The sequence below is a fragment of the Cenococcum geophilum genome (genome assembly GCF_001692895.1).
Source record: "Cenococcum geophilum 1.58 unplaced genomic scaffold K441scaffold_18, whole genome shotgun sequence".
Taxonomy (NCBI): domain Eukaryota; kingdom Fungi; phylum Ascomycota; class Dothideomycetes; order Gloniales; family Gloniaceae; genus Cenococcum; species Cenococcum geophilum.
In genome coordinates, this window is record NW_027137576.1 from 2,061,736 (window position 1) to 2,083,481 (window position 21,746).

At 44.0% G+C, this 21,746-nt stretch overlaps 8 protein-coding genes across 8 annotated transcripts; 3 read left to right on the plus strand and 5 right to left on the minus strand.

The window, feature by feature from the left end:
* Window positions 1-349: 349 nt before the first annotated feature.
* K441DRAFT_717901 (uncharacterized protein) lies at window positions 350-532 on the plus strand (the record flags this gene model as incomplete). Its single annotated transcript, XM_067654002.1, has 1 exon — window positions 350-532. A coding segment is annotated over one exon (183 nt), but the record flags the coding sequence as incomplete, so codon positions are not given.
* Window positions 533-3,467: 2,935 nt separating this feature from the next.
* On the plus strand, window positions 3,468-3,973 carry K441DRAFT_557616 (putative sugar transporter; the record flags this gene model as incomplete). The annotated part of the gene is made up of 2 exons (XM_067643382.1): window positions 3,468-3,525; window positions 3,588-3,973. Coding segments are annotated over 2 exons (444 nt in total), but the record flags the coding sequence as incomplete, so codon positions are not given.
* Window positions 3,974-4,054: 81 nt separating this feature from the next.
* K441DRAFT_659145 (uncharacterized protein) lies at window positions 4,055-6,356 on the minus strand. The gene is made up of 6 exons (XM_067648471.1): window positions 6,167-6,356; window positions 5,972-6,115; window positions 5,874-5,921; window positions 5,520-5,814; window positions 4,441-5,207; window positions 4,055-4,389 (listed from the first exon to the last, which is right to left on the minus strand). The coding sequence occupies exons 1-6, from the start codon at window positions 6,260-6,262 to the stop codon at window positions 4,333-4,335; spliced, it is 1,407 nt and encodes a 468-aa protein (XP_067504623.1). The 5' UTR covers window positions 6,263-6,356; the 3' UTR covers window positions 4,055-4,332.
* A 582-nt stretch (window positions 6,357-6,938) lies between these two features.
* On the plus strand, window positions 6,939-7,889 carry K441DRAFT_677013 (glutathione S-transferase protein-like protein; the record flags this gene model as incomplete). Its single annotated transcript, XM_067651019.1, has 3 exons — window positions 6,939-7,386; window positions 7,447-7,642; window positions 7,709-7,889. 3 exons carry the CDS (start codon window positions 6,939-6,941, stop codon window positions 7,887-7,889), a joined length of 825 nt encoding a protein of 274 aa, XP_067504624.1.
* A 235-nt stretch (window positions 7,890-8,124) lies between these two features.
* On the minus strand, window positions 8,125-9,085 carry K441DRAFT_610204 (40S ribosomal protein eS7; the record flags this gene model as incomplete). The annotated part of the gene is made up of 4 exons (XM_067645531.1): window positions 8,874-9,085; window positions 8,632-8,714; window positions 8,367-8,571; window positions 8,125-8,286 (listed from the first exon to the last, which is right to left on the minus strand). Exons 1-4 carry the CDS (start codon window positions 9,033-9,035, stop codon window positions 8,125-8,127), a joined length of 612 nt encoding a protein of 203 aa, XP_067504625.1. The 5' UTR covers window positions 9,036-9,085.
* A 190-nt stretch (window positions 9,086-9,275) lies between these two features.
* K441DRAFT_659147 (aquaporin-like protein) lies at window positions 9,276-10,978 on the minus strand. The gene is made up of 6 exons (XM_067648472.1): window positions 10,261-10,978; window positions 9,927-9,982; window positions 9,819-9,871; window positions 9,705-9,771; window positions 9,613-9,654; window positions 9,276-9,560 (listed from the first exon to the last, which is right to left on the minus strand). Exons 1-6 carry the CDS (start codon window positions 10,890-10,892, stop codon window positions 9,463-9,465), a joined length of 948 nt encoding a protein of 315 aa, XP_067504626.1. The 5' UTR covers window positions 10,893-10,978; the 3' UTR covers window positions 9,276-9,462.
* Window positions 10,979-15,425: 4,447 nt separating this feature from the next.
* Window positions 15,426-17,764, minus strand: K441DRAFT_659150 (homocitrate synthase mitochondrial precursor). The gene is made up of 12 exons (XM_067648473.1): window positions 17,625-17,764; window positions 17,452-17,557; window positions 17,295-17,394; window positions 17,199-17,245; window positions 17,123-17,134; window positions 16,842-17,059; window positions 16,691-16,776; window positions 16,516-16,639; window positions 16,334-16,468; window positions 16,258-16,269; window positions 16,176-16,205; window positions 15,426-16,118 (listed from the first exon to the last, which is right to left on the minus strand). The coding sequence occupies exons 1-12, from the start codon at window positions 17,745-17,747 to the stop codon at window positions 15,735-15,737; spliced, it is 1,377 nt and encodes a 458-aa protein (XP_067504627.1). The 5' UTR covers window positions 17,748-17,764; the 3' UTR covers window positions 15,426-15,734.
* A 2,423-nt stretch (window positions 17,765-20,187) lies between these two features.
* On the minus strand, window positions 20,188-21,132 carry K441DRAFT_87022 (uncharacterized protein). Its single transcript, XM_067654499.1, has one exon. It carries the CDS (start codon window positions 21,060-21,062, stop codon window positions 20,529-20,531), a length of 534 nt encoding a protein of 177 aa, XP_067504628.1. The 5' UTR covers window positions 21,063-21,132; the 3' UTR covers window positions 20,188-20,528.
* Between the last annotated feature and the right edge of the window lie 614 nt (window positions 21,133-21,746).

The following is a 21,746-nucleotide window of genomic DNA, read 5'->3' on the forward strand; positions in this document are numbered from 1 at the left end:
ACTATAGAAGATATCTCTAAAAAGAAAGCTCTTATATAGCTACTAAATAATCGCAAATAGATGACTATCCGGGGTACTATCCACCTTGTCATAGCTTCGTGCAGCTTTCCTTAGGGCCTGCTCGAGCGGAGTCTTCTGTCGAGTAGATAAAGCGAGTCATCCCAAATCTAATTCTCAAGTGATCATTTACTGTCTCTTCAATTGCTTTATTATCGCGAAAACAACGAATACAAGCGTTTACAGTCATCTGCAAAAGATCGTTTAATCGCGCCAAGCCCACGAACAGCCCGCATCGCACCCCACCAAAATTTATAAGAGGTGCTATGTAACGCATTTAATCCACTACTTATTGCCTAAAATGGGCAGAAGGCTCGCATCTGAGGTTGTATATCGAATTAGGGTTAGAATTGAAGCTGGTAAGGAAGTGCCAGCTATTTCGAAGGCTATTAACGTGTCTTGTCCTACCGTTTATAAGATACAATTAAACCTTAACCTCTATAGTGAGCCGTATGCGCCAGCTAGTCTTATATAAGGTTAACCAAAGCTGCTTTTGGCCTATTAAGAACTTATAAGTCTAATATTGCTTAGTGTTAAGTTTCTACTAACGCGTTACCGGTAATAGAGGCTGCTTAACTTTCTTAAAGACTAACCTACTGCCTACTTTAATGAGATGCAGGACTTCCTATTTAATGAATATGGTCTTTAAGTCTCCGCAGCTACCGTTGGCCGTACCTTATTAAGAGCTTGCTAGTTAAGGAAGGCTGTTAAGGCTTACGCGGTAGAGAGAAGTCAGGAGCTTTGCATATTATAGATTAGTAGACAGGCAATATGGACGGCAGATTAGCTGGTTTTTCTTAATAAGTTAGCTTTTAATGAGAGGACGGGCGATAGGAAGTTTGGCTGGGCGCTAATTAGAAGAGAATGTAAGGTCTCTCGCCCGTTTAAGAGGTTAGAGAGGTAGAGTATCCTACTAGCGCTATTAGTTAATGGATACCTAAGCTACCTTATCTACCAAGGCTTAATTACGGCAGAGATATTTAAGCTATTTCTAGAGCAGTAGGTACTCCCTTATTATACACCATACCCTAGGCTACGATCTATTCTTATTCTAAATAACGCGTTAATTTATAAGTTAGCACGACTCCGCGATCTATATAAGGAATACGGCGTACTACTTATATTCTTACTACTATATTTACTAGATTATAACCTAATTAAGGCGACGTTTAAGGACCTTAAGGCATAGGTTAAAAGGAACTATTAACTAGCAAAGACGTTTAAGAGCTTTAAGGCGTTTCTATACTTTGCCATCAGTTAATTAATAGGAGCTTACGCGGAGGCGCATTATAGAAACGTAGGATATATAGTTTAAATCTATTTACTGCCTTAATAGCTTAAAGGTAGAAATCTTGCCTCTTATCCTTGCCAACATTCCTATCTTAAAATTATACCTCTCCTATATCCCATCGGTTATGCCTTTACCCTTCCTTTTTAACGCCTTTAATATATTAATATTCTATATCTTGTCCATTAACCTTATCTTAATTGGCTTAAGAATCTCTCTCTACTGCTCGTTATTAAACCCTGGCTAGTTAGCAAGCCATTTAATGTTACGGACGCTTTAAGTACGATGCTACGACTACTCGGAGAGGAGTCGGAAGAAGCTAGTTGGTTGATGCGAGCACGGTCCAGTATGGATCCGGTAGAACCATGTGACGAGGAATGGTAAGCGAGTCACATGATGTTGTACGCAGTGTACGCAGTGTACGAAGGGAACGTACGTACAACACGTATAACACGTACATCACGTACAAGGAGGATTTCATAGGAGTACGGTTATGTATTTAAGGACCCTCAGTCCCTACCTAGATAGTTCCTTCCTTGTAGTGATTCTCAGAATACAATTGGAGTTAATCTGTTGGGCAACCACTCCACCAGTTGTTATTACGTTGTTGACTTTATTCGATACCTACACACCTAGCCCATTAACGAGCCCACCGTAGTACTTGCTATAAGGTTCCGTTACATTTAAAGAAGAATCCAAGTAGCTTAACTAGGTCTGTCTCTAACCGGACGGGGCTAGAATTAAGAGGCTAATTAACCGTTAAATATAGATGCGGAGGGTAGTACTGAGGGTACATAGGAAGCTAAGGTTAAGGCTGAGGCTAAGACTTAAGCTCCTTAAATAGTAGAGCTTTAAGAAGATTGTTAAAGGTGTCATCCTTCTCCTTTAGCTGCTCTGTTTTATTACTTTTGCGGCCTTTCTCTTTCCAGTTTATAAGCTGAACGATAATATTCTACGAAGGCTAATCTACAGTAAACTCTCCCTTTAATATCTTACGGTTCCAACGCGCTATATTTTCTAAGCTAATAGGATAATAATAGAGGACGTAATCTGGTAAGGTTAATAATTAACTATTACGCCAATAAGTCGTAGGATAGTTACTGCAGTGCTTATTTAAATAAGACCACCTATTAGCTATCCTAGGGATATAATTACCGGCGTCCTCCTTAGCGGCAAGTAACTTAGGCAGATTATTAAGTTAAGCCTATATAGCAGTCCTTCTTCTTTTTAATCTATTACCTACTTACTAACTTAACGTAGGTACAGGTGTCGCTAGAATTACCTCCTTCTCCTTAACTAAACTTAATGTAAAGTTAAGCCTTAAGGATTTTAATGGCTAGTATAAATGCCACTCCTTTATAATCTTAACCGCCTATAAAAGGTTCTTGTAGTTATTAATCTGCTATTAATAGAAGTTATAAGCTCGCGCGTTCTTATATAAGGCAATTACCTTAAGCTACTGGACTATAAACTTCTATAGTAAAAGATCCCTTAATAGCTTTTCCCCCTAAGCCTTAATTGCAGTTAGGTAGAGTATATTCTGGTTTAATATTGCTAATTAAGACCTAGGTAGAACCTCCTTTCCATTAAATGCCTTTTACATATTTATAAAACGTACTACCACCAGCGGCTCTGGCGGCTCCTCTATATCATCGTCCTCTACGTCCTCCTCTCCCTCGTTATTATCTTCTGCATCTATATCTACTGGGGGCTAGGCAGACGCTAGCGGTAATGGCGTGAATGGTGACACTTTAGGGCGTAGAGGTGGGGAAACACGTGTAGGTTAAGGCGCTGCCCTAGGTCTTACTTTCTTAGGTACCGGTACAGAGGGTGTCGATATTAAATGGGAGCGCTTCTTTAATGGTTTAGGACGCGTTAGTACGCGCGTTAGCGGCTTAGCTGGCTTATTACGTTTGCTGGAAGCCATAGAAAACACTACAGAAGATCCTATATAATTATCCTAATTAGGCTAGACTTAAGCTTCATTTTAAGCTACTTACGGCTGTTTACTGATGGTTGCTAGGTCTTTGAATAGCTAGCATTGCACCTCTTATAAATTTTGGTGGGGTGCGATGCGGGCTGTTCGTGGGCTTGGCGCGATTAAACGATCTTTTGCAGATGACTGTACAACATTGCCGTTGGCACGATCGTTGCGATTGGGAGCTTTACATACGGCTTCGGTATTTTCCGTCATTGTGCGTAGCAAAACTGTTGTTGTGCTAACAGAAGTATTTCCCTGCAGGTTTGGCCGCTTTTGCGACCAGTATCGGTCAACCTGGCTCCCACGAGTACTTTAATTTGTCCACTAGGGGTCCAGGAGCGGCATACACAAACCATATTCTCGGCGCCGTTAATGCTCTACTCTCCTTCGGAGCTTATGTCGGAGCGCTTGGAGGTGGACTTCTTGCCGACAAGATAGGTCGGAAATGGACCTTGTTTGTCGCAGCGCTTACAAGTGTCATTGGAGGTGCTCTGGCTGCAGGGAGCATCCACGTTACTATGCTCATCGTTGTCCGTATTCTCCAAGGTTCGGGATTTGGTGCGCTCGCTACACTGATCCCAATCTACCTTGCTGAAGCATCGACGCCCTCGAAACGAGGCATCTTGACCGGCTTGCATGAATTTTAGATGTTAATGCAGGAATGAAGGTCACAGATTTAGAAAGATCATGAAAGTTAAGGTAATCAGAGCTACAGGAAGAGCAGCGTATGATGTGTCGTATGTTTTATCAGACTTTTTCTTCAATCCGGATCAACCTAGAACATGATGTAATGACGAGGAAAAATTAAGTGTAGACATTGCGGTGTGGACTCCTCGTCTAGCGCCATTACAATTGCAAGGGAAGAAAGATTTAAAGCTAGTAACCTTTATATGATATTGGCTAAGCCGTGAAGGTTTATCAAATTTATCAAACTAAGTTCATTACCGCTTTTGTTTCAAGGCCGACGCTGATATCAAATGATCTCATCAATCTACTACCTAGCAATTTAAGCAGTTCCAACCAGCTCAAAAGAACCGTCCTCATAAAGTTTTGTCCGTACAGCCTACCATTCTCATCAGTTAATTGTCGTTTCATGAGTCGGAGGACAACAAACCTTATCCAAATTATGTAAGTCCCTAAAATAACATTCTTGGTAATAACAGTCATCATTTGGGCAACAATGTCCATAGTAGCAATCAAAATCCCGGCATTCACTCCAATTTGGACATGACCGGCCGCGAGCCTTATGCCTTAGAGCCAGTGTTTCCATAGGAGTAAGCTTCGGGCCATGGGAATATGGGCAGTAGGCAGTTTTACATTCGCTGGTTAAATGGAAGTCATTACAGACTTTCTGTTTCTGAATACGCTGGTGAAGACTTTCTACGGAGGTGCGGTCTGGCTTGGCGAGCGGCTGGTCGAGACGTTGGTCATATGCGTTCAAGAGGATGCACTTCCGAGGCGTCTTGGATACTGCTATAGAAATTTTCTTTTCTGTAACTCCAGCTTTTCCAACAGTAGCCCAGCTTGCTTCTACTGGAGGAGTTGGGCTTTTGATCCCTTGTTGGGGTATGGAAGGAGGTCTTTGAGCAACCATCTTCGTCGGCATAACTGCAACTAGTGGAGGGGAAGCAGTTGGGATAGGTGGCATCATAGGCTTCTCGGGTAGCGGCTCTGATCTGAACACCGTGTCAAAACGAGTAGTGGTAAAATTAAGACTTGTAAAGCCTGGTTGAGCTGTTGTAGATTCTAGGAGCGTGATACGTGAAGAGATCTTATTGTCGTGTTTCCATGGATCAAGATTTGGTAGATAGCCATTGTCATGACATCCACCAAAAATTATATGTTTGCAGGAGTAATTGGAGATAAAGAGACGTAACATTTCTGAATGGACACACTACCGTTAGCCAATGTATGATTACCTAAGTAAAGGTCTTCGTGATACCCTATATGGTACTATTCGAGGCCTGTGCATGCATGGATGCCTGACTCTTGCCAATCAAGTGGGTCCAGGAAGTCAGATAACGTAGGTAATAGGGTTATGACAGTTGGCATAGTTATGACGGTTTAGAACATTAAAATATTGCCGAATACGCGACTATAGATAACATACAGGGCGGTGGGGCCCTACTCATAACTATGCCGGCCGTCATAACCCTATCACCTACGTTAGACGTATTGACGTAGTCCACTCACCTTTTATCTTATGATCAGCTCTCTCCTTACCACTTCCTACATCAACGAAGCTGAATAGAGGTTGATTGAGACTGAAAGAGCGAGCAAACGCGTGTAGGTCTTGCGGTGTCTTTATGATACCAACAGAAGATAACTTCCGACCAAGACCTTCCAAATTTGCATATATCTGCACCATTATAGACCATTGCCCAACCGTCTCATATTGTCCGAGTATATGTGCACGAATTTCTTGGTGGAGCCTGTGTGCAGCATCCGATCCGCCGTCACGACTGGCGCTAAGGAGCATATCTTGAAACTACAGAGGGAGAAAGGTCAGCTTCGTCGCCGAATGTGGTATGCTCCTAGCTTGCTTACTATGACACCATCACCATCTATGAGTGCTAGAACGAACGGACTACCATCCTGAAAGGTATTAGATCCACGAACTACCCCGCTATAAAGGACTAGAGTACCATAGTTTGTCGAATTGCTGCTAAGTCGTTCTTTACAGTATTGTGCTCGTTTTGCCAGTGGCGGCGAGCCTGCATCTCATTTTCGAAGTCATTGCACTTCTCTTGATAAGCTTGCTTAAGTTGGTCATATTGTCGAATAACTTCCTATCTTAACAGTCAGCGGTTGCGAAAATCCGCATCTAGCTAACAACGCACGTAAACAAGTGTCTCTCGTGCTTGATCGGAACGTCGAAAAGATTCCAGCTGAGATTCAAAGCTATAAGGATCATCACCGTTCATCATCCCAACCATAGTAGTTGAGTTCATGGGACAGAACTGTATGCTGTGGTGTAAAGATAAGTTTGGAAGTAATTTGGAAGTAATCGTGTGAGCTGGGGATTGGAGTTGTGGCTTTGTCGAACCCTGTCTCACCCTGCAACAGTACATACCCTACGTGGCTTACAAGGTAAAGGCCCCTAAATATACCTAAAACGGCACATCCGGAGTGAAGACTCTGGACTTTCACTCCGGGTGGGGAGAGGAATAGTTGCATCCCAAGGCGTATCCATGACGCCAGGCACGGGGTATATATATACCTGTGCCTGGCCATCTCATGCTGTCTCCTCTACCTTAGGTGCGCAGATTCACATCACCAGTCTCAATTGCCTATCACTCATCACCTCGGGCTTTGGTAAGTTGAATTCTGAGCCCAGCTCCCACAAATACTCCATTGCAAGGCCATCCAAGGCTATCACCCCCTTGAGCATGTCACACCGAAGTCACTTCAGCTCTATTGCTCACATCTTAGCCGTCTGCGTTGCAATACTCGCTGGCATCCTCGGTGTACAACTCTCACCACCCTCACTGTCCTCTATGCCATGCACCGCGAACCACAGCTGACAGCTCTTTTTCTCTCTTATAGTACAAGCAATTCCAACCCTAACTACTTCAAAAAGCTCCATTCAACTCCTTCCAAACAAATACAACGATGTCCTCCGAACCCACTCCCAAACGCCCCCGCACCAACCCCACCTACGAGCTCCTCTACCACCCCTCCATCCCCGGCCGTGGCGAATTCATCCGTCTTGCGCTCGAAGCAGCCTCAATCCCCTACAACGACGTCGCCAACAGCGACAAAAAGGGCTACTCGATCGTACAAGCTGCATGCTCGCCCAAATCCACGGGTGACACCGACGGCAACCCGCCCGCCTTTGCGCCGCCCGCCCTGCGCGTACCCGGCGCTGGCAAGGACGGCAAAACACTGCTGATCTACCAGACGCCCAATATCCTGATATATCTGGGCCCGCACCTGGGGCTGGCGCCAGAGGATGAGGCGGAGAGGTTGTGGGTTAATCAGAATATGCTTACGGCACTGGATCTGAATAATGAGGCTCATGATACGCATCACCCGATTGCGGTCATGCAGTATTATGAAGGTATGGTAACTAGGTTACGAGAACAGTGAATTATATTTGGCATGGAAACATACCTTGCAGCGGAAGCTAATGATGGTACAGATCAGAAAGAGGAGGCCCTCAAGAAGTCGAAAAACTTTCGAGAGAACCGCATTCCGAAGTACTTCAACTTCTTTGAGCGCGCGCTGAAGGGGAATGAGGAGACTGGGAAGGGCAAATATCTTGTTAGTGATATGCTCACTTATGCCGATACGACCCTGTGGCAGGTCATGGACGGGTAAATTCCCCATTTTTTGCTATTCTGGAGTTTGCAGATTCGTAGATATACTGATATATGTCAAAGGCTTCATTTCGCGTTCCCGAAAGAGCTTGAGGCCCGGAGCAACGACCACCCTCTTCTTTTTGGCACATTCTATCCAAGCATTAAGGAAGAGAAGCATCTCAAGGAGTATCTGGCCAGCGATAGGCGACTTCCATACAGTATGGGCGTTTTCCGACACTACCCAGAGTTGGATAGGCAATAAGAGAGCGTTCGGGAAGACTATGGGTAAGATAGCCCGTCAAAAAATTTCGGCGAATAATGGCGGGCTGGAAAGAAATTATCACAAGAAATCAATTGAAGGCCATTTCAGTTCAAATCATGTCCAATTGCACCATAAGCATAATGTATCCACGGTCCTGGAACACCGGGACAACAACCCTTTTTATGCTGAGTACACAGAATGAATCCATAAACCCTATTCCACAAGCCTGCCTAATCTAGTACTCAACCGCAGCACTCTGGGGGAATTCGAAGTTGACACCCTTGCCCGTCAAACGTTTGTAGACTTCTGAGTAGGTATCCAGCCTGTAGTCAACACCGCCACGCTCCTTCTCGTCGAGAACGATCTTCAAGACCTTGCTTCCGTCTTCCCTTGTACGCATGCGTTTGCCGACAATCTCAACTGGGTAGACCAAGTCGTGGAGGATAGCATCGTGGACGGCAGTGAGAGTCCGCGAACCATGCGTTTGCCGACAATCTCAACTGGGTAGACCAAGTCGTGGAGGATAGCATCGTGGACGGCAGTGAGAGTCCGCGAACGCGGGCGCTTCTGCGTCTGGGAGGTGCGAGAGCGGTTCGAGCGCTTTGGGCGGGGGAGAATGCGGCGTGAGGCGATGATGAGGACGTGTCGGTCAGAGAACTTCTTCTCAAGTTCGCGGGTGAGGCTGCAAAAGTCAATTAGCACAGGCATACGAGGGATCATAGGGAATAATTCGGGTACGTACCGCTGCTGAGACTTATGCCATCCAACAAGAAGAGGAACTGGGACGAAGATGACAATCGCCTTTCTGCCGTGACCAACCTCGATCTAAAGAATCCTGGTGTCAGCGTTCTGAAGCTGCCCAGTGCCCACCGCCTCTTCGATAATCCAAACGGCTCATATGTCCACGTTGCGAGTCAAGAGACCGATGGCGCTTCGATTTGGACTGGATGATATTTCTGTGCTGGAGGTAGTGCTGCATCTTACCTCACGAGCAGAGACGAATTGCAGAGGTCTCAGAGAGCTCCGCATGTCTGGGATGTTGGTCTCCAAGTCGTAGAGAGCGTTAGCAATGCTCGTCTCAATCTCGGACGGGTTCTGCCTCGACGAGCTGTTTGGCGCGATTTTGTTCAATGAGGGTGACGACATTTTGGCGACCTTGTCGAAGGAATGTTGAAGGCTGGCCGTCGAAGTCTTTGGAAGTTCAGATTTCGACTCAGGGAGACGAAGTTCGTGGTGCGTGTTAAGCGAAAGACACCATACCCCAATCGGATAGTGGCTTCGCCTTGAAATTTGGAAATCCCGCATAACACCAACTTAATAGTGGTTTTAATAACATTTTAAAGACCTTCATGAGATCCCACACACAACTGTTCTTACTTCATGAATGAGATTGAGGAGAATTCAGTATATCTATATTTATACGCAGAAAATTTTCTCTAGATACCTTTTAGGAGCTTTCACCAGATTAGCGCTTCACGGAGGATAATTCTATATCCAATCCTCATTATGACAAGCACCTTTCCCGATTACCCTAACAACATCCTTACGAACTTAAACCTAGTCCCGCCTACTTTCACTCCTTGTAAATTGGTATACACCGATACAGTAATCCATTCAGAATTGCGGCAGTCAAATCTCCGAACCAATGGATGTAATGGTATTCAAGATTCTCTAAAGACGCTAGGTTAATGGTATTTCAGGAAATAATTTTGGTCATTCATACCACTAGCGGCCATAAGGCCTAGACATCGGGCAGGATTTAAAGCTACGAAGTGGATAAGCGGAGATGCGTTTACTACTCTCATTATTACTTACAGGAGCCGGAATATCCCTTTTTGACAATGCCAGTCGAAAAAGTGCATATCCCTAAAGCAAAGCCAACCTAGTATCACCTCAACATCAGCTCTTCCCAAAATGCAATACACATACCAAAATTGGTGACAAAGCGGGCCCAAATACGTCCCGTTGACGAGGATCGAGGCCTAGATAAAGACAGTAATTAACAAATCCACCAAGGATCGATAAAGCGATACGTACCAACTCCAAATGCCACAAATATTAGAGCAGATGCTGTCATTGTCTCAAAGGCGTATCTGCGCATGATGTGTAAGCGAAGTGCATTCTATCAAAACAACCAAGCCGGTGCCAGAAGTACTCGGCCAGCCATCTACTCCCTTGTGCCATTTGCTAGGTTCCTGCTTCGCTTGGTCACATATCAAAATGTATGATGAAAGAGCTAGTAAGGCAGCCTTGATCTTTCGTCAAACAGCTTCATAATTAAAGGGACGCTGCAAGGTCAACTAAGGCGTAGGACCGTCTGAATACCTCTAGCACCAGCCATCTATCATGCTTCTTGGACCAGACTACGTACGCTTGGCCAGCTGTAGTCAGAGATGTATCAATGTAACATCCAGGGACACCTCGAAGCTCAGCCGGAGGTCGGCCTAGGCTTGCTCGCATCATGAAGCCACCAATAACACTTCCTGTGCACTGGAAGAGAATATAAAGTATTGTGCGCGGTAATGTCGAGAGTCTTGCGAAGAAAGTTGACATGGTGATGAATGGATTGAAATGCCCACCGGATACAGGGCCTCCGGCATAGATGAAAAGTGCAATAAGGACGGTATTTGCCATTGATCCTAAGGCTGCAGGAACAATGGGGCCCAGCGACGTTTCAGTTAACGCAGAGAAGAGACCGAGAGAGTAAAGACCGGATATGTATATCTGTAAGCTCGTTCCAACACCTTCAATTATCGCTTGCTTCCATAATTCAATGTCCCGGAAGCCACGCAGGTCAAGACTTGATTTCCATGAGAGATTGGCTACAGCATCGGGTACTTCAGCGGTGATTTTGTCAAACTGGGCGTCTTCGGGGGAAATTGTAAACTGCTGATTGCCACCAATTCGGCCAGCGAAAGGACGAGAAACAAAGCCTGAGTCATGTTGTTCATGGCTGTGATGTGGCACATGCTCAACATCGCCTGTTTTTGCTGTCGCTGCCATGATTAATCCGAAGGAGTGGCGTGAAATTAGTATGAAAATCTAAGTAGGACTGAAGAAATTTTATGCTGTGAAAGAGAGAATTCAAAAATCAATGTTGAAATATGGAAGCTCTATGAAATTATTAATTTCCGATAAAGCCTTCAGTAGGCCCTTTGTCAGCTGCTTACTGAAGCGCTTACTGAAGCGAGCTCAGACGTGATTTTTTAGCTAGCGTTGGAATAACCTACGCCGTCTTCCGAATTGCAAAGCTACTGCAATACCTAATAGGTGTTATAGTTAGGTCCTTCCTTAAAAATATCCTCCCTTGGCCCAGAGTGCCTCTGCTATTATCTTATAAATTAGACCCCCGGGGAGAAATTCCGCTACGGCATGACGCTAAGGATCTAGTGCCACGCTTATAGACTTCTAAGCCAATTAAATCACTATACCCCAGTCCCGTTAAGTCCCAAACCAATTATATTATACTAGGAGGCATTTTTCCCTAGGAGTTTAAGAGCCCATAGGCTTAGCTTTAGTAGTAATAGAGCGTTAAAATATATTAAAAAATTACCTTCTTTACTGTCGTATCTTATCCCTTTTATAATATCTAGTTATTATTAAAACACTACAAGGTAGGAGCTCTTTAGTTTCTCTATCTATTACATTAAATAATTATGTCATAGCTGTATTATATAAAATATTAGGTATAGGCGGTCGGTTGCGTTTTATCTAAGACTTGTCGGTCGCGTTTTATCGCAATCTTGCCTTACTACTATACCTTACGTACTTTTCTAGGTCTAATTATCTCCAAAATACTATAAGGTAAAAGCCGTTTATCTTCTCTATCGTCTCTATATTATGGCGGTATCGTAGCTTTATTTTATAAGAAGTTATATATAGGCAGTTAGTCTAGTTTATTGTAATTCTACGTTACTAGTTGTCACGGGACTCAGTCAATCGAGGCACGAGCGCCGTAAAGAACGTATGCAAGCCTGTACAATTGGAATGTCTATCGACGAGGATATCAAGATAAGGATTAGAAGGTGGAAAAGGACGCGTCTATATACATATGCCAAGGCTCAAGCGAGCCCCCTGACTAGATCCGTTACGGTTCCGTAACACTAGTAAAACTTACGTACTTCTTTACATTTAATTATCTCTAAAATACTACGAGCTAAAAGCTCTTTATCTTCTCTATCGCCTCTATATTACGGCGATATTATAGCTCTATTTTATAGGAAGTTAGATATAGGCAGTTAGTCGGTTTTAGCTTAAGATATATTTTAAAATCTAATTTATGTTTTATAACAATGTATCTCGCCCCCTAGTATTCTTAGTAGAGGGTTATAATCTATAAATATATAGACATAATTACCTAAAGAATCTGTTGCATTAATAAAAGGCTAGCGGTAAAGGGACACCCCCTAATTGATATGCGGACACCCCCTAATTGATATACAGACACCCCCTCCCTAATTGGTTTAGTTCCTTCCCGATCAAGTTAGAATATCACGTGCGTTTGACTTGTTTACATCTGCATCGTGAAATCGTCGCGCGCCTATACCCAAAATATTACCTCGTATTTGGCTCACCTATTGCTGCCTTTATTATAGCCCTTAACCCACCTCCCTAGAAGGTGTACGACTTCCCAGAGCTTGCAATTAATGATATTAATAAGTTTGCAAAAGGGCAAGGCTATACAGTTGCAACTTTTCAATCTAAAACTGACAAGTAAACGCCACCCACTATGCGCAAGATATGGCTTCGATGTGCCGAAGGCCGCGCCTATACTAACACCTCTAGAGATCGCCTTACTAGCTCCTACATAACAGAGTATCCTTTTAAAGCTACATTAACGCGTATACTAATTAGATGGGGCTTAGAAGTAAAGGATCCTAATTATAATTACTCAGCAGCTGTTAACCCAATTGCTCTACCGCAATACTGTTAGCGTTCTTATAATACAAATAGGACAATTGTAGATATGTTAGGTAGTAGTATTAGGGCTACTAAAATACTTACAAATCTACTGAAGAAGGATATTACAATTAGTATTTAAGATATCTATAATGAACGAAAATTAAATAAGAAGAGACTCCTTAGAGGCCTCACCCTAATTTAAGCATTAATCAAATCTCTTAGTGAGCACGGTAGCGACGATCCTAAGTTAAAATACTACTTTACGCATAAGGAAGACAATAACAATTAAGTTAAATATCTTTTCTTCGCTTATCTAGAATTAATTAAGTTCTTCCAGAAGAACCCTAACATTTTACTATTTAATTATACTTACAAAACAAACAAGTTTAAGATGCCCTTTCTGCACGCAGTAGGGGTTAGTAATACTAGGCAGAACTTTAAGCTTGTTTACTGTTTCCTACCAGGTAAAATAGAAGTCGATTATAGCTTCGCAATTTAATAGCTCTACCTTCTCTACTACCGCTATAATTTAATACCTAAAGTTATAATTACGGATAAGGAATAGGCGCTTAAGAATGCACTGCGCATATACTTTCCTAAAGTCCCTTAGCTCCTTTGCCTATAGCATATTGCCAAGAACGTTCTTACGTATATATAAAGTGACTGGGTAATATAGGGAGACTTATCTAATAAGGAAAAGGGAAAGATTTAAGAGCATTATAATAAGTTTATAAAGCGCTAGGCAGACTACTATAGCCAAAATATATTAGAGAAGTTTACTATAGCCTAGAACCAACTTATAGAGGACTATAGTGATTAAGAACAGCTAATTAACTACTTAAAAGATAAGTAGTAGCTATACCGTAGAGAGTTTGTTACCTGCTACACAGATCTATATATGCATTTTAGAAATAGGTGAGTGCTGCGCAGTATATTAACCTTATAAAGCTAATTTAAATGTTCTTTAATCTAGAGTCACATCGCGACTTAAGGGCGCGCACGCCAAATTAAAGCGCTACCTTTAAGTTTCTACCGGCGATCTACTTGATATTATATTAAATATTAAGAACTTTATTAAAAATAATGTGAATAAGCATACGGTAACGATAGCACACTATAAAGATAGTCCACCGCATGACGTTCGCGAGCCTAAGTTTAAAGATATCTTATACAAAGTAACGCCCTAGGGCCTCCGCCACCTTAAGGCCTAACTAAAGCTTGTAAAGTCTGCTAATTACCAGTTAAATTATAGTGGCTCTTAGACTACTGTATACGGCCTCCCCTACTGCTATATACTCCACTAACAGCTACACCAAAGCGCCACCTCTATGCTTAAAATTAAGCTTACCGAAATCAATAAACACTAGTAGTTTAATCGCCTTTAGCCAGACCCTCCTACCAGCCCACCTATTAATCCTCTACTACTTATTTAAGAGCCTCTAATTGTTAAGCGTCACCGCGGTTGCCTAGCTAGCTCTGTAACTCTTAATTAGGTTGATATATTGACTTACCGCGAGCTATTAGCATTTGAACGAAATACTAGATATACTGTGCACGGACGTGGGCATGGTCGTGGGCGTGGGCGTGGTTATGGTCGTGGTTGTGGGCATGGGAGTGCCCGCGGAGGTAACCTATAGATATTAAGCAGAGGTGGCAGCACCTAAATTAGTTCGCGTGATGCCTTACAAAGCATTACACAATCCAATTAATCGACTCAGGAGCAGGTGGGTAATATTTTAGGTAGTAAGAGTAGTGGTAGAAGTTAAGATACTACAGATGACTTATAAGGTGTCGGCAGCAAGGCTTATAAAGGCCTAGGCAACTTGCCTTTTTAGGAGGATTTTACTAAGGGCTCCTTTGGCGCATTCCAAATCTAATTTAGACTCTACCACTTGTACTATAACTAAAATTAAGACTTGATCGTGATATTGCAGTTATAAAAGTTATATTTTAATAATTTGATTTTCGCGATGCAGATATAAACAAGTCAAACGCACGTAATATTCTAACTTGATCGGGAAGGAACTAAACCAATTGGGGAGGGGGTGTCCGTATATTAATTAGGGGGTGTCCGCATATCAATTAGGGGGTGTCCCTTTACCGCTGGCCTAATAAAATATGTAATAACTTTTATGGTTAGGATGTCGCTCGTAGAAATATACAAAACTTAATTTTTAAAACATTTAGTTTATACCAAAACGAGGCCCATAAGCTCTCAGAAGATTTATTGTGACAGGGGTGCGCAGGGGTCTGATTGGTCTAGGAGTTAGCAGGACTTGGCAGGAGTTAGTGTCCAGCCCGGGCGTTGCCCCGAGTCACCTGAATCTTCCTCGAAGCGTCGGATTTGTGAGATAACTCTGCTACTAAACTTTAGGTAGAGCCTCGTGCAGAGCCTTAGTAGAGCTTCGTGCAGAGCCACGTGCAGGCGTGTAGACGTGTAGATATGCAGACGTGTAGACGTTCGTACGGGCGATCAATTGCAGAGACGTTTGTAGACGATTGTACCTTATTTTTACCACCTCAACTCTAAAAATATTCAATATCCACTAATCAAATACTAAATATTGATAAAAGCACTAATTGCCACTAGCAATTAGATCCAACACGTATCAACAGGAGGGAATGGCGCGAAATCGCAAAACCCTCAGGAACCCCATGTTGAACAAGCCCCTCCCACCCTTTTGGAGAACACAAAACGATCAGAGCTAAAGAAAGCCTCCCCCTGAATTGAATAGCCTCAATAACTTTTGTGTCTCATCCCGCGCCCATGAGATGCCCCGGAGATGCAATGTTGTCTATTTACATAAATCGAAAATGGCCGTCATATTGCCAATTTTTATTTGGATTATCTCTCTCCTTCGTAGTAAACCTCGTCGTGAATCTCATGATCTTAGCCTCATCTTTCGCCCAAAGCCGTCAGTTATAGCTCCCAAGAGCGATCGACTATGTTTCGACCTTGCGCTTCTTGGTATGAGTGCCATTGGTTCCATTACTCTCACCATTCTTAGCCGGGGAAGTCTCCAATTCCAGAATCTTCTCTTCTTCGGCCGTGAGTCCTGGAATTAGAGGCTGCTCTTCACCGCCGCGCACATTGGAATAGAAGGCTCTAATGATGGAGTCGGTGTCGTCGAGAGCCAGCTTGCGAATATCGGCCAGCGCTTTAATCTTTGCTGTGCACTCCTTGTATTGAGTGTCGGTCATTGTAATGTCCAGCTGTTCGCAGCGTGATTTGATGGCGTTCCAGCCCGTCAGTCTAGATGCGAAGTGGACGTAGCGGGAGAGGCCGAAGTCGGCGGGATTGAGGATTTCGTAGGTTGAGGGATTGTTCTGAAATTGGTCAGTTTTCTCCGAGTCTGAATAGTGCAAGGGAAGGGGAAGAAAAACCAGGATTGCCTTGGCGTGAATACCGGCCTTCTATATGAACTGTTAGATCGATTCTCGGAATAAATTCTCCAATTAGACCTACGTGAGTGAATGCCTAAAACACAGAGGCAAAGTCAGCATGTAGCTCCTCACAATGGTTTATCTCGCAGTTTACGTACACAAAACCCTGTGATAGGATTGTTGAATGGAATATTGACCTCCACGGCTCTCGCCACGAGGTTCTCAACGTCCTTGAGCTTCTTGAGATTGTATTTAGAGAGAACATAGTCACGATCCGCGGTAATCATACGGGCCTAAGTGTGTGAGTCAGTGAAACAAGAAACCGGGATGGTGCGCTAACCATAAGACCGCCGAGACTAGTAATACCATTTCGCTCACCAATTCCAAGAACAGAGGTATCGATATGGGTAGCGCCTGCTTCCAAAGCGCAGTAGGCATTCGCCACGGAGCAATTCGTGTCATCACAGTAAAAGTGTAAGCAATTGCGTGTCGAACTCTTCGAGTACTTAACTTACTGGAAGTGGCACTCGATGTCGCAGCTGACAACACCCCTTAACGTCCTCACGAGGTCGTAGACTTGTCGAGGGGAGGCACAGCCTACCTAAAGCACAGGGGTAAAATTAGTATGCAACTCAACAGAATGGTTTTACCTCGCGGTTTACGTACAGTGTCAGCAATGCCTACTCGGTTGACACCAATCTTGTCGACTTCACTGTAGATGCTGAGCAGATCAACCAGGTTGCTGCGGAACGAGTCCTCAGATGAGAATCTGACTTCCAAGCCCTTGCTTTTGATGTATTCAATGACTTTGACGGCCGTCCGCTTAATATATGATATCGATTTCCCGTGGCTATGCTCCATAAGAAACGAAGATGTGCCAATGACTGAAAGTGGAGTGTCAGTCATCTCTTCTAATCATTCCATTTGGCCGAAATGAATCTACTAACCAACGTCGACGCCTAAAAGAACGGAGTTGAAATCAGTATAACTCTACAGTATGGGTTTGCACCGGGGGCTTTGTACCATCTACACCACACTCACATGCCAGCTTCGCGTCCTCCATATTGCAGCTAGCAGATGTAAGAGCCCCATTTCATAAATCTCTTGAAGAAGCTTTACCGTATGTGCGTGAGGATCTTGCTTTTTAGGCCCAGTCCGCAAATTTTGATGCAGTCAAGCCTTGATTCGTTACTTGCCGCGGGACTGGTGAGTTCGATGTCTAGAGCCCTCGAGGTCAGCAAACAGTTCAGCAGCCTGACTTCGCCGGAAGACTTACAGTCAGCACCAAAGTCATCCAAAGCCTTTGCAATCTCAATCTTGGTTTCGGTATCAAACCAAGCCGAGGCAAATTGTTCGCCTTCACGGAGAGTGCTCTCAATGATCTAAAGAAGGCAATTAGGATTGAATGATGAAGAGACGCAAGGCTGGAGGAATGGAGTATAAGCGGACCTTGAACCTTGAGACATTGCTCAAGTAGTCGCCAACGGAAGCATACGGGTTCTTCGACGGGACATGAGGGTTATGACTCGTCTCAACGCTCACGTAACCATCGTGGTTTGCTGGAGGAGCCATTGTGACTGTATAGAAGGTGGAGTGGTCGTGTGTTGAAAGGGCAGACGTCAACGGCGACGTCAATGTCGCTCTCTTCGAACGTCTTGAGCTTGAACTGGGGGCCGGAAAAATTAGTTATGGCTAGTGCAATGAGGCGGGTGTCGGGTTGGAAGATACCTCTTGCTTCGTGTTGAAGGGGCAGATGTGGGGAAAGCGATGTGGGCGAAAGGGAGAAGCAATAAAGGCAGAGCTGCAATGGCCGGCAAGACTTTAGAGCAGACTGAGCAGATTTTTCCCCCGATGAGTCACCTGTAGGAAGAGGCGAAATGTTTTGGGTAGGAGATTAGGAAATTTTTCTTTTGCGCCAATCAATGTGGGATAATATTATGGCCGAACTCGGCGCATTTAGCGAGGGTGCACAATAATATGTTGCAAAGCTTGGCGGGCCCGTTCTTTAAAATCTGTCGATGTAGGGCCGATCACTACTGTATTAGGGTTAGATCAGGGGTGTCTATGACTCGTCCATCATGTACATATAGCCTCATTTTCTCCGTAGATCAATCTTTACACGAGACTTCTCATTCTTAACCTATACACGGACTTCCAATCGACAAAATCTCCCACCTATTTTTAGGGTAAAACTTCAGAATACTCTTTAGTAACTTAATAAAAAAAAATCTTATAGTTAGCGGTTTAGTCTAAGGTAGTAAGGTGTTAAACGTATCGACAGCTGAGGGGATACTAATCTATTATCCACCGGTTAGGATAAATAAAATTAAAGACATGGTAGACATACGCCCTTTGGCTATTAACGATATGGACTTAATATGACATCGAAAGAAAAGTCCCTATCCATTATGCTGTAGATAGATACCTTACTAGCGCAATGAAAATTATGGGATTACCACCTGAGGTCGACATAATACTCCCTTGCGCTTGATGCACGTATCGCAAGGCGATTCGCCATTGCAAGTCTTTCTCGAGCGGAGGCAATGGTAACACTTTGCTCTGGTGGTACGCCTCTCCCGGTATAGACTCGTGGTGACCCTTGAGGTCGACATTGAGGACGTTTGTGTTTGATGCAACCAGTGATGGCAATAACTATATAACCATAATCAGCCCCATAATTCCGATTATTATATAATCAAAGAAAGTGATTCTGATTTGGTTATATAGTTATATTGATTACGTCTTTTAAGCACGGGCCTCCACGTGATGTTATCTACACGTGAGTTATCACGTGTAGATAACACACTTGCCCTAGAGCTTACCCAGAGCTCCCTCCTAAGGCTCTATTTCTCCCTCTTTTTTTATTTCCGCTATTTCCGTAGTTGATTATATAGTTATATCTACGTAACATAATCAGCAGGTGCGATTATGATTAGGTTGGTTATGTTCCTATATAATACAACATAATCGTAACTAACTAACTAATTATTGCCATCACTGGATGCAACTGTCGCAAGGCGACTCGCCGTTGCATGGTAGGGTCTACATTGGTAACGTCTGCCCAGACAGCTCGAGCAAGGGGACTTGCCATCATACTTCATGTTGTAAGTGTAGCAAGTATGACACCGTTGATTCTGCGGCACGTCGACGTTCTCACCTCTCTCATAGCACGCTCTGTTGGTCCTTTTGCACGCACTACAACGAATGTCGCCTCCTGTATCACAGATCGTTCTGCAGGAAAAGCATTGCGCACACTGATGGCAAGGCATTCCCATACTTCAGGACATGGTGGACCGCCTTCTCTTGAATCCCAAATCCTCAAAACCTTTTAAAGGGTGGTGGTTTTGTCTCGGCCTGAAATGAATCCTTGTAACTGCATCCATTTTCCAAGTGCTGAGATTTCGAGACCTTGAAGCTGGCCCCGGCTGCTGATAAGTTCATAGTCAGAGGGGGTTTTCCTAGTCCGGGTCCTTGGTCCCTTGAAGGAAGTAGGCCGTTGCCGAGGTTCTGTTTTTCGAGCTGGTACTTGAGGCTGAAACAGCTTCAGACGGGCCTGAATATCTGGATCGTGCCGACCATGAGTCTGATCTAGTAACAATCCTGCCAAGGTCACTAGGGGGTGCTTTCGAAGACCGTGCTTCTTGTATTTGAAGTTGACAGACCCAATCCATGCGGTCAATTGCAGCGTCGTTAAGCGAGCAATATCTTCGTACGACTCAAGCTCCGGGGTTTCTAGGGTATGGCGAGCCTTGTCGTTTCCGACCGCGAGGGCTTTTTTGCTGAAACCGTAGACTTGAAACGCTCTCAGACGAGCTTGAATATCGGAGTCCTTCCAGCCATGGAGCCGATCCAGTAAGATCCCGGCCAGTGTCACCAGAGAGCCTTTGTTAAGGTAACTTTTGTATTTCAAATTTGCAGATTCTACTCATGCCTTCAATTGTGGTATTGTGAGACGAGCGATATCGTCGTGAGACTCAACGACTAGTACATTCTGTCTCGCCACACGTAAGCTTTCGGCGCGTTGGAGGTCACCCTAGTGACTAGAGGATATGGATTTGTCTTCAGGCACAAATATTGAGGTTTCCATGCAGGAGGAACAACAGTATGTGGCGTTCCGCTTCAGATACTTGCCAGTGGAGACCTCGTAACACGGGCTCTTGTCAAGGAGGGTAAAGCTCGAGTTGAAACATTTTGGGCAGATCAACGCCACCACAGTCCGGTCTCCTTTAGTTGTGTCGGCCTGTCTGACCAGTGTCCCAAGAGGCACGAAGGTGGTTTTACTATGGTCCGGAATGGGAATACCGAGCCACGCGTAAGATTCTCTAAGTCAAAATTGTTCTGTGAGAGTGGGTTTTAGACGTTGAGGCCAGCCCATGGATAAGGACTGATGTTGGTATTTCTTGGAAGATAGGCCCGAAGTATTGCTGTGGTCAAAGTCCGAAAAAGATGCATCGCATAAAGCTCTGCAAAGCTGAGCAGTCTTGAGCAGTCAGTCGCAGTTTTCCTGTGCTTGTCCTCGTCTCCCCCATTGGATTTGTACGCGGCACGATTGAATTCGTTTATAATCAGCCAAAAATCAGCTACGCCTGGGGATTTCCAGAATTTGATGTGCTTGCTTTTCGTTTCTTTTGTCCATTTCCGACCCTTCCTGTTGAGCCTTGCAGCTGCAAGGCAATTGGAGCGCTGAGTGATCCTTTTCTTAATCGCCAGAGCTTGTCCAACGTAGATATTGATACTGTGCCTGGTTTGATCATACAGAATGTGAAGGTAGATGACGGATTTTGGATTTGATTGTGCCTTAACCGTCTGCGATTTTGCGAATTTCAGGAGCGTACGTATATCAAGTTGACTGTCGATGATTTCCTCTGCGCTTCTTTCATGAAGCATTTCAATTTTTTGCTTTTCAACTCATCGTGATCGGTGTGTTCAAGAAAGCGCCGGTACTGACTGGGCGAGGATGTGAACGGCGCTGTCGACTGGCTTATCCGGATCATCCTATCTAGGATAACCAAATGATCAGGTGCAACATAATGTCCATTGCGCTGACCGAGTTTGTCGAGCAGTTGGGCTGATGACATCTTGTTGCATAACTGTCGATTCAGGTTGAATTTAGCCTATTACCCTATCCTTGTTCTCATTTCGGGTGTACTACTACCCCCGTTTCAGTTACATACCCCCCCTCCCTTTCCTATTTCAGACATCTACCTCATGTATAAATAGCTTCTTTTCTTCATAGTTAAATAGACAGAGTTCTCATTCTTTACTTACTCATCGGTGCACGGACTACCAATCAACAGTTATAAGCCCGGGTGACTTGCCATATTGCACCTATTAATTTAATTAATCGTACCCCTCATTAAATACTTCATTTGTCCTTACAAGCACCTTTCAATATAACTTCTCAAGCTACCCAAGCTGTCACCACAACGGTAATATTATCGAACTAAGCTAATTGGGACGAATGGATCGACCTTATCAGGCTTCGAGCTTAAACAGGAGACGTATAGGAATACGTCGACCCCTCAACCAAATAGGATCAGTTGCCCCGTTTACTTAAACCAGTCTTTCCTA